Here is a 12417-nt window from a genome sequence, read left to right on the forward strand (position 1 = left end):
AAATGTTAGCTAAGTTCTCCCTTACTACAATTCACCCTCCCCCTCTTGTAGTATTCTTCTAAAGTAACAGACTGATAGTCAAATAAATAAAGACAAAGGAAATATTATTAAGGCCTTTTCACAAGATATTAAAGTGTGTTTATTGCAAATCAATGGCAAAAGTAGAGGCATATATACACTTATGCTTCACTTTTACAACTGATCGATTATGCCACAGCTCCAATTTGAACTGCAATATTTAGAAATTCTCATATGTTGCCCTTGCTTGTGTAACGATTCAATGACGCAGTGTAACCCCCCTAAGAAACTACATCACTCGGAATTTTCCCACTAGTATTTAAACAATTATGTACTCGCACTACGTATTATTGAAGATACACTACAAATCATTGATCAGGACACAGTGATCTTCAAAAACCAAATATGAAGTGTCTTCATCCAGTAATCAACGGTGTCACAACACAAGTGTGATTGAAGAGCCTTACTAAAAAATATTAATGATAATAATTACATGAATGATTTTTTCACCACCTCCTACGCCTTCTGCCATACCAGTAAGCAATGCCAGCCACTGATGCAGCAAATATAACCCCAGCAGTTGCATGCCAAACGTGTAGTGGTGGTTTTTGGACTATGTCGGTGGAATTTTTAACACCAACAATTGGTGATGACGGCGGCGGCAACTTCTGGCAAATTTCAACAGAGAAGCCCAAACCTTTGCTTTCAAGGTCAGTTAAGTTTTCAACTGAAGGTTTAAGCCTGGTAGCCTTGGCCAAGGCCTCATATTCTTCTTTGTTTCCACCTTCAAGGAAAGACCCAACAAGCAGGCCATCTTTTACCCAATAGGCTCCAAAGCTCTTCCCTGAATAATCACCGAAATGTATTATCTCCCCTGCATTATCCCCATAGAACTGCCAAGATAGACCAAAGACTCTAGAATAAAAGAATGGAAGATAGTCAAAGTCATCGGTTTTCTCAGGTTCCATAATTGCATTGACTGCGTGTCTAGCTGTCCTCCTTGCAGAATCTACATGTTCAAGGCGACGAATTTCACCAAACAATTTCACTGGGAATGCCGCCACATCTCCAACTGCATAAACTGAGTTGTTGCTAGCTTGCATTTTCCCGTTGACCTTGATACCACCCTTCTCTATAGAGAGTTGGCCTTCAAACAAACTAGTATTTGGGCGGATTCCAATTCCCACGACAACCAAGTCAGCAGGTACACGAGTACCATCCTTGAGATTGACAGCTGTAACCTGTACATTATAAAATGTGATAACAAACAAATTCAGAAGCTTTCTAGTGGACACTAATAAATCATGACATCTAAAGTCTGTTACACAAAATGGTGCACAGGTTAACAAATATGTGAACCTCCAATATTTACCTTTCCACTGGAATCAAACTCAAAAGATGTCAAGACTGTCCCTTTCACAAATTTGACACCTTTGCCCTTGTAATAGTCCTCATAATAATCTGCAATCTTGGTTGTGAACAAGCGTGGCACTGGAAAAATGTAATTTACATTGCATGAAATTCCCAGATAATTAAACTTTGGCCAGGCAATAAAATGGGAACAAATTGTAAACCGTCACACTAATGATAAGAAGTAAGCAAGGAACCAGATAGCCAATATTTTTCCAGAAATACAACTACCAATCTAGCTGATCATATATTCATATAGGTTTTGGCAGTACTCAAGAACAAAGATTAGCTGTATCAATGCCAAAATTTCCATTTTCTTGTCTTTTGTATTTTATAAACCCTTTTTTACATCAATAATCACGATATGATGATTATGGATTTCTTGACACAATTTTGGCATGGACATTTTTCCAAAACACCAAGACTGAGATCTGCTTTTATTGAAAAGAGAGAGAACATGCTAAATTGCTAGGCACAGCTAATACAATATTGCAATGAAAAATCTAAAGCTTCATGCATTCTCAAGATCGTAGTAGAGCTCACATAAATTTTAACAAGACTCGACTAAGTTTAGGTTCAGCAATTTTATGGTCAGGTTCAGCAATTATATGGTCAGCTACATTATGTTGGTCAGCTATATTAAGTCAATGTATCAAACTTAAGTAGATGCTTGTAAGTTATATTATTTCAGCATTAATTCAATTCAAAGCAGCAGAAAAAGCCAATATTTTTCTCTTTGCTGGCAGATTTTGATACGTCATTGTTTTGATAAGAATCCAAATGATTAATAATTTACAATATCAAGCACTAAAATTCAGTCTAAAGTTTTGCTGAAATGCAAGCATTAATGCAAATCATAATGTAGACACCAATATTTTCCACAGATATTTCAGTGTCTTTGGAGCCATAATTCCAAATCAATAAGGTTTATTACTATATTGAGTATGATTATCTATAAGTAGTTATGCAACTATACTTACTGCAGTGGTCCTCAGGAAAGACCATGGTTACGTTGATCTTGTTAATGACCAGAGATGCAGCACATTCCATTCCTATATAGCCACCGCCGATTACAACAGCATTTCCACCACCACAAGATTGCATCACATTAACAAGCTTACTCGCATCAGCAAGATCACGCAAATAACACACATTTTCAGCTTCCAATACATTCACCCCAAATTCTTCAAGCTTCAAAGCCTAAAAGTTGTACAGAAAAATATAATTGAGCCAATGCACTTGATTGTTTCAGGAAATACACTTACTGTCACTTTAACTATATAGATGCCATTCAACCAGCTTGTAACAGTGAACCTTAAAGCATTTTGGTGATTCAAACTCATGCTTTTACAAAAGTCAAGCCCCTTTTATGTTATTTGGTTAAATTATTGTTTGTCAATTTCCAACGTAATGAAATTAGTGGAGTGGTGGAACTATGATTGAATAAACAAAGGCAGGGAAAAATAGGCATCATTTGTACTAGGGAGAAATGCAAATCACTAAACCAAGAAGAATGAGCTTCTATACCCGAGCGCCAGTAGCTACGACAAGAATCTTGTAACTTATCGTCTCCCCAGTTGCTGTTAACAGTGTTTTTCGCTTCACATCAACAGACTTAACTCGAGTTCCAAGAACAAGTTCAATGCCTGGATTCAGCATCCAAATTGTTATCTGTAAGCAACATCACTTATGCCTCAACTTGCTACACAACAAACGTGCATCGTTTTACATGCACAAACTTTTGATCTCAAGTAACCAAGACTCCAGCAGAAATAACAAAGTAGTTCAAGACAAATCCTCAAGTGAACATACACATGATCATTATGTGACACATCACAAATGCAGAGCCAGAGTATGGTAAATTACTAATTGATGCAGATAATTGTTATCTATTAGACAGCTAATTGTGACCACATAAATGTTGTCATCATTCCATGTATATATATATTTTTTTTCTTTGACTTTTATTAGACGAGTATTATTAATGTATGGAGTTTAAATACTACAAACATCTCGATATTATATGGGTGCCCCAACGATATAATTTCTATAGTAAAACAGCATTAGGAAAAACATATGCTTCTTAGACTATGCCCTCCATATTCCTAGGCCTAAATATGTAACATGACTACATGAGTATCATAAGAGGGGAAGCTTATGTTACTGAATGTGATACAGCTACACTATCATCTTGTTGAGTTATTACTGCATCATCAAACTATAAAATGTTTCATGTCAGCATACATTCCAATTTTTGAAATTTTGATGATTTTACCAATATACGACCAAAAAAAAAAAAAAAAAGAGAGACAGATAGAATAAGTAAATATAAATTTTCCTAGGTACCCATAAATTTTCCTTTTTCACCATATATGAACTTGTTAAAGTTATCAATGATAAAATATTCCGATTTCATCAATATAAGATACAACTTTGAAGTAAATCTATTTCATATATAATTGAAGTCGAATTGCCACAGTATGTAAGGGTACATATTCCTCTAACCATAATGAATAACATTAAACTGATCGTAACAACACATATGCCAAAAAACATAAAAAGCTCAAGAAAATTTGAGGCTGAAAATGTCAATACCATGTTCATTGTACCATTTTGTCGTTAGCCTTTCCTCATTCAAACCAACACATGTATGAAATGATGGAAGCCGTACAGGAGCTGTAAGCATGAATTTCAGAAAAGCCAAAGTAAAATATCATGGTAGTAAACAGAAATCATGAAAAGCTTCAGAGATTAGACAAAAGTAAAGGCTACAGGAAATATGCATCCTCCTAAAATCTGCGAATATAGTTTAAATATTTTGACATTAATATTTAGGCTGCATTTGCTTCGTTGAGGAATCAGGTACAAATAATCCTAGCAAAGAAAACAAAATTTTATCCTGATTTGAGGAAATAAACCTTCCTGTGCCCAGTAAACATGGGCTTAATCTGTTTCAAAAAATAATTCAAACACTTTGACCAGCATGCTTGCCAATGAAATTTTTTGACCATATACGTCTTTAATAATCAATTTATTAATAAACATAAAAATTTTATATCATAAAATATACAACGAAAATAAATCAGTAACATTTTACTTCATAGAATTTTCTTTAGAGTGTTGCAATTATTTTGAAACGGAGGAAGTACATTTCCTCAATGAAATCTTCTTTTTCCCTTTTATAGCATACAGCATAATTCTTAGATAATCTAGTTGAGCTATTAACTTAAACATTTGAGGAAGCCAATATTGACTTTATTCGAAAATATGCATACTCCCTCATGACATGCAAACAACACGGGATTAAGAGATATAACAGTTAAATCAAACAGTACTTTCAGACATATTTTTTCAAGTTTCATATGCAAAGACAAAATATGTCACAACTACTAGATCAACCTAGAAAAATGATTCAATTGGGAGCCCCATGCATGTAAGGTCTCACTCAGTAAGATGCATAGCGAACTTTGAAGGACTGAGAAAATAAGACTGCATAGAGCCTTTAATATCGTCCAAACCAAATGCAAAACTCTGCTTACTTCTTAAAAAGTTTAGTAAAAAAAATGAGATGATACAATAATAACTGTTGTACTATGAAAAACAGAAAGCCTACCTTCAGGAAGCAAAAATCCTTTGCTTAATGCAGGTCTTTCATATGGAGCAACCTAGAAAGAACAAATGAAACTTCTTAATATTGAACATCAAACAAAATCCAGATTTCTTGTTACCATTGATTAAATAAAATCATCAACAAAAAAAAAAAAAAGAATAGTGATAGAATATCAGTCAAAACACTTTTTGAGGATTTCGTTCTGTCCAAAAAGAGTACTATACCACTATCTACCTTAACAACTTTGAAGGTGGCTGAAATGAAGGAAAAATGCAATAAAACCCATTGGTTGAATTCGGTAATCTTTTGTGCTGCACTCCTCATATGTATAGATAAAATGTTCTGTCAAGTGTTTACTCAATCTGAAGAGTTGGCGACAACATCTAACAACTTTGAATTTTGAACTCAACTGCTAAAAATAGGGTTTTACTTGGCCGCCCGTGGGCCTTCTACCTCCACGCGGCATTGCTCTATCAGGCTTTCGCCCATTGCGGAAAATTCCCCACTGCTACCTCTATGGAAGATTTTTAGAAAAACAGAAAGGGGCTAAGTTTTCTCTGTAATTTTTTTTTTTATATTTCACCAATTTCCAACCATTTTTAAGCAATGGAGGAGCTGTGCAATTAGGCATGGATGGGAGTCCACTGGCAAAAACATGCTAAGTTTCCAGGAAATTAGACCTGATCATGTCATACTTCAAGAACCAGGCAGAGTAGTGGTGACACGGTTAATTTCCAGTAGTAAGAGTCCATGAAGATTGATCACACTACATTTATTGGTTAAATATTAGAGATCAACAGCACGTATCTGAGAGAAAATTATACCATCAGAAAGAGGAAACTAGAGTGTTCATAAACAATTCCATTGTGATTGTTCATTCTCTTGTAGTATTCTCTTAATTAAAGTAGTAAATGACTCTCGATCAACTAGTTAAAGTCTTCAGGTTTGTGGTAGTTAATTCCTTGATAATTTTTCCATCACAACATATATTTTCAATGGGGTGTTGAGAGAAGCTGAAATAAAAAAATGTCACCAAATATCTACTTCTCAAGAACCGAGAGTAGAGTACATGAATTATGAACTTTGAGGAGGAAACTTGCTTAAGCTTTCAAGTGAGTTAACTAGTACTCTGTTGTTTTTTTTTATTTTTTTTATTTTTTTTTTTTATGGACGAGATTTATCTTTTAAGAAACCAAGGTGATACTTTATATATACTGCTGTTTTTGGCAGTAGAATTGTTATGTTCTTTACCACCTTCGTACAAGATTTTTCATGAAACTATAGTTTATAGTTTACAAAAGAGATGGTAACCGGATTCAAATATATATCTCAGCTCAACCTTACTGATCATAGATAACCCATTTGACCCATCATAATATAAGGCCTAAATATTCCATATCTGGTTAGCAATTACACAAACTTGCTCGATTTTCCATCACAATATCCTCATCATTATTCATATTCATTGTTTCATCAACTATTTCAAACTTACTTACAAAAGTCAATGTCAGTTCTATCCAAATAACAATCTGAAAATGGAGGAAATGCCATTATTTACCCCCTAAACTGACAGGAATTCAATCCAAACATAACTCTATTCATCAATATTCTAATATACATTCATTCACTCAACCCAAACAAACAAACTAACTAACAACATAAAAACACACTTAAAATTCCTAATCCAATCATTCATCAAAGATATCAAACAGTACAGTTCAAAGAAAAATTGTGCCCATAAATTCAATAAAATAAATAAATAAATAAATAAAAAAAAAAAATCACATCAGAAATCATTTAATAAGAATTCAAAGTTAACTATAATGAATTTGGAGCATTAAACTAAAAAGGTATCTTCCTTGTTTGCAATAGAAACAAAAAAAAAAATGATCAAACAATACCCAAAAAAAAAAAAAAAAAAAAAAAAAAAAAAAAAAGAGTACCGATTCTTCAGAAATGATGCAGAGTTCACCAGGAGAAACCCCTTTTTTGGTGAATTCGAGAGCAGCATAACCAGCAGCAACTCCACCACCCAGTATAACGTATACAAACGCTCGGCCCATCTTAAATTTGAAGTATCTCCCCTTCTATTTTTGGAAGAACCACAATTTCATTTCTTGGTTGTGTTTGTTGTTAGACGAACAGCAAATACAGATCATATGTTCTTAATCCGTGCCGTGGATGGTAAGATAGAGACTCATCAAACTAACAAGCAATCGACCTCACACGTTTTCTTGTAGCCCTTGTTTTTTTTTTTTTTTACATATTATCGTCAGCTCGTGAGGTAAATTCTCTGCCTCTAATAGAGCTGTCAAAACCTAACCTGACTAGAGATCCCGACCTGAACCGGCAATGATCTAAACCCAACCTGTACTCGAACAAGGTGAAACTAGTGACTTGTAACCCGACCTGAACCTGAACCTAAACCTGATCTTAACCGAAAACCGATTTGATCCAATACTTTATGACCTGAATCCGAACCTACAGCCGACCTGATAGTAACCGTCAACCGATTTAATCCGACCTGAAAACAATCTGAACTTGAACTAGTACTCGACCCAATTAAAACTTGTACCCGAGTCATGGAAAGTTTAATAAACTTTTTATATATCTTTTATTTAGCTTATATACTGGTATAATTCTATAAACCCTCAATTTGATTTAATAAAATCTTTTGTTCAGCTTGTATACCTTTTGTTCTCTATTACTCGTTTATAGGTTTAGTAAAATCTTGATGATGCTTGATCAAATTATGGAATGCGTAATTATATAGTTCAAGTTTACCATATCGATATTTATTAGAATTGAACTTGAACCAAAACTCGACTCAACTCTAACCCGAACCCAAATGTACCATCTTATTAACCCATCCAAACCCTACTCAACACAACCCGAACATGAAATTAAACCCGATCTAATTTTAACTCTAATTGAACCCGACCTATATCTGAATAGGTGAACGACCCGTTATAACTTGAACTAAAATTGACCCGACCTGAGCTTGAACCTGATTTGAAGCTAGATTGACCCGACATAACCTGGTCCTGATTTAACCCGAAACCTGATTTAACCCGACCCAAACCCGACTTAAATACCCGAATTGACAGCTCTAAATACGGTGCTTAGATTGTTAACGAATTTAAATGTGGAAAATTTGAAAAATATCATCAATAATTGTACTTATTTTTTAAAATACTACCAATATTTGTTTTATTTTTTTCTTAATTTACCACCAACTATTTTTCAAATCATTAAAAAGTACCAAAAGTATTAGGTAGTACCTATTATTGTACTCCAGGGCCTAGGCCCAATCTAGTACAGTACATGGGATTAAAACCCAGCAATTAGTATTATATGCACAGTGCACCTAGAAATAGGCGCACTACTCCTACACTTTTGAACATTTAGTTAAAATTTTTTGAACATTTTACAAAATATATGAACATCTAGTAAAAAAAATGAACACGTCACAAAAACTGAACATAAACATGCAATTTTTATGTTCATGTTTTATAAAGAAATGTTCATTTTGTATACAGTAAATGTTCAGTTTATATTACAAAACTATTAAATTTTTACGAGTTAGACAAACTATTTTCAAAATTTGTTTGACTTGCAATAATTCAAAATTTTGTGATTGTTCATATTTTTTTACTAAATGTTCAAAATTTATTATTGTTCATATTTTTTTACTAAATGTTCAAATGTATAGGTGTGGTGCATTGCGATTGTTCAGATTTTTTTTTTTTACTAAATGTTCAAAATTTGCAATGTTCAGATTTTTTTTAATAAATGTTCAAAATTCGCAATTGTTCAGATTTTTTTACTAAATGTTCAAAAGTATAGGTGTAATGCATTGTGATTGTTCATATTTTTTTAACTAAATGTTCAAAATTTGCGATGTTAAAATATTTTTACTACATGTTCAAAATTTGCAATTGTTCATATTTTTTTATTAAATGTTCAAAAGTATAGGCGTGGTGCACTTAAAATTTGTGAAAACCCAGTTCAAGAAATTCAAGCATGCAAAGCTAAATTTGACAAAGTAATAATTTAGGAAAAGCAAATAACATAATATGAACTCCATATCATATCACATTACTAATATATAAAGCTAAACTTTTAACCAGATCACGAGACAGCAACACTTGGCGTTCCAACTTATCGCCAAGTGTCGCGCCATGTTGGATAAATTTAGATAGTCTTCATAAGATGAAAAAAGTTAGTTTATAATTCTATTTGGATAGCATTTTAGGATAAAATTGTTAGTTTACAGTTTTATTTTCGATAAAATATCAATATTTAAGATGCACAAATTGAATTATAATTTTATTTAAAAAAATTATTAGATTATAATTTTCAAAATTTATCATATAACTTTATTTTTTATATCATAATATATTTTTTGGAGCGAAGGAAGTAGTTCAAAGCGTAAAACATCCATTTATAATATATACTAATCTGTTAAAATAATATACTTCACAATCTAATAGAATTTTATTACTATGTAGACCTGTTAATTAGGGTCGGGTCATGAGTCATCTCAAATTGAGTCACTTCAGGTTATGAGTCAAAAAATGTTCAACCATTTCCCAAAGTTTTGGGTTCGGGTCAATCCAACGGGCTTTGAACAATTTTTTTTTTTATTTTTTTTTTTTGCCAATTTTATATATTTTTAATGTATTAAATCGAACATTTCCACCAACATTATAATTAGTCATTACATGCTTGCTAGATAGCAAATTGTCATAAAATCACATCAATTCCTAATTAATTTTGTATTAATGATATATTTTAAAATTTGATACATAGATTAAAATTTTATCTTAAAATTCAATAGAAAAAAAACCCGAGCATTGCACTGGGCACAAAACTAGTATAATAGAAAGCTTGATATTAAAAAAAAAAAAAAAAAAAAAAAAAAAAAAAAAAAAAAAAAACAACAACAACAACATTTCAATTCTACTCCACTACTTTCACTTTCTTTCTCTCCATTTAAGAAAATTTGCAAATTACAGCAATTTAAAGTTCATATTTTGCAAATTGCAGCCATTTTAAAAAAAATTGCAAATATCATCCCAAAAGTTCGTATAAATTGTAAATTGCAGCCAAATTCAACTTTTTAGTTGGTTTACATGTCGAACAATCTTCGATTAAGGTTTTAGTGGCCATTTTAGCCCTTTCGAATTGAGCTCGGAAATAGCAAAAAAATTAACGTAAGTGTCTCATTTTTACACTTTCCCACAAAGCGATACATTTATGTTACGAAAAACGAGGCACTTATGTTAGTTTTTTGCTAATTCCGAGACAATTCTGACATCAAAAGGCTAAAATGGCCCCTAAACCTTAAACGAAGATTTTTCGACATGTAAACCGATGAAAGAGTTGAATTAGGGTGCAATTTACAGTTTATATGAACTTTTGGGCTGCAATTTTCAATTTTTTGTTAATTGGCTATAATTTGCAAATTTTCCTTCTAATTAAACTAGTCTTGCAAATTTTTTTTAACTGTGTCCTTTAAAGGCCAAAGTCAACTTCAAGATCATGTCCAAAAACAACATAAATTACCAAAATGCACATCAATAGAAGAATTTGTTTAGTTTTATTTACAAATTATTTCTCATTCGTAAATTTATAACATGAAATTTGTAATTAAAACAAGCAAGTATGGTAAACCAATTAAATGATAATAATGAAATACTTAATGAAATAATTGCATATTTTAAAATGATAATTATAAAAATATTCTTGTTATTTTTATCAGTTTTGTTTCTAGACTTATGTTATTGATGAATCACATTTATATAGGATTTATAGGCACGTTTATGCTAAGTTTATAGTTTCTTTTTAGGTTTCAAATGCATAAGTTGTCCATTTTGTGCTCTATTACGCTTCGGTTGTGTTTTCTTAATGTTTCAGGTAGTTTCTATAACTATTTGGACGCTTTTGAAGTGGTTTTGGAAGAATTGGACAATGAAAGGATAAAAAGTTGATAAATCGAGGTCGCTTAATGAAGAATATGCGTTTCTGGAAGCTTACTATGAGATTAATATGCGTGAGGAATGAATATAGCATCCACAAGGGTTGTTATACACTTTACGGAAATAAATTTGAGTTAGAAACGAAGAAAACGAAGGTTTGCAAAGTATCAAAAATGACCTTTTCTCACTATTTTAAACATATCTTGAATTTTTTATATCGGATTAAAGCGATTCAAGTTGCATTGGAAACTAGACTAGAAGAGCTTTCTATTGATAGGTCGCACGTTCCTATACGCCTTCTAGATCTCGAGATAAAAGCCTTTGAAGTCGACCATGTGAAGCTGCCAAACCATCGCCCAGCCCGTACTGTGCGAGCAAGCGTAAGCTGCTGCTTGTTGATAGGTGGTGCGCGTATTTGATGAGGAGTCTTACTTGGACTACAACACTTAAATTCGACCAATCATTAAACTTCTGTTATTCTTTTTATTTTCCTATTTTTTTTAGGTTTAGGATAATATAAATACTTGAAGGGATTATTATTTTTCCCTTATGCCTTTTTATACATTTTATTTTACGTTCGTTTTCTGAGCCCTAGTTTTCTCATGGGCAACTCCATGGATTCTCCATGGATTGTTCTTGAGTTTATTAGTTTTATTTATTGAGGTAATTTTATTTCTTTATTTTAATTATGCTTTCTTTATTAGATTTAGCTTTAATTATTTATTTCATGTTTTAGTAGTTTAATTTCTAAGGTTTGGGAATCCATGTTTATACTTTAATTTTTGATTGATATTATTTATGATTTGATTATTGATATCTATAATTGATAGTGTGTAGACACCTAAAAATGTCTCCCCAAAACCAAACCCGATGATGAACAACCTTTCACCGCCATTATTAGTCGGGTTGAGTATTTAATCTTAGAGTGCTTATATCCATATTTCCATTTCATAACCAACCCAATTCCTAGCCCATTTCCCCAAACCATAACTTATTTTCCTCTTTTCGTGCCTTTAAACCCAAAATAATTCATTTCGTGTCCTTTAAAATCATTCATTTCGTGTCCTTTTTATAAAAACATTTAATACAGTTTATTTTGTCAATAATCTGGGTCCAATGATTTAATAATTGGATGAAGTTCAAAAAGATATTTCCAACGATATATTATAAGCCCAAATCCGAGTTATAATGAATAAGTTATGACCAAAATATTAAATTGAGCCCAAATCGAACCTAAGCCCACCTTACCTACGACCCAATGATCATGTGGAGGGTCTAAATTATTTAATCCCATTCCTAAACCAATTAGGATTAATTAGAAGCTTCTATAAGCTTCTAAAAGATCTTAATTATCCTTTTTGAAAAGATAAGATTAAAGAGTTTGAAATTGAATAAAAC

General features: G+C 32.3%; 1 protein-coding gene across 2 annotated transcripts; it reads right to left on the reverse strand.

Annotated features, from left to right (window-relative positions):
- Nucleotides 1-404: 404 nt before the first annotated feature.
- Nucleotides 405-7252, reverse strand: LOC145629075 (monodehydroascorbate reductase 4, peroxisomal-like). 2 transcript variants are annotated; one of them, XM_081681555.1, is made up of 7 exons: nt 6982-7252; nt 5042-5093; nt 4024-4104; nt 2956-3074; nt 2409-2628; nt 1391-1509; nt 405-1259 (listed from the first exon to the last, which is right to left on the reverse strand). In XM_081681555.1, the coding sequence occupies exons 1-7, from the start codon at nt 7099-7101 to the stop codon at nt 525-527; spliced, it is 1446 nt and encodes a 481-aa protein (XP_081537681.1). In that variant the 5' UTR covers nt 7102-7252; the 3' UTR covers nt 405-524. The 2 variants fall into 2 exon arrangements, with proteins under 2 accessions (XP_081537681.1, XP_081537682.1); XM_081681556.1 differs by lacking the exon at nt 6982-7252 and having other exon boundaries at nt 2956-3099.
- Nucleotides 7253-12417: the final 5165 nt, after the last annotated feature.

The sequence above is a fragment of the Chenopodium album genome, chromosome 4, assembly GCF_948465745.1.
Source record: "Chenopodium album chromosome 4, dcCheAlbu1.1, whole genome shotgun sequence".
Taxonomy (NCBI): Eukaryota; Viridiplantae; Streptophyta; class Magnoliopsida; order Caryophyllales; family Amaranthaceae; genus Chenopodium; species Chenopodium album.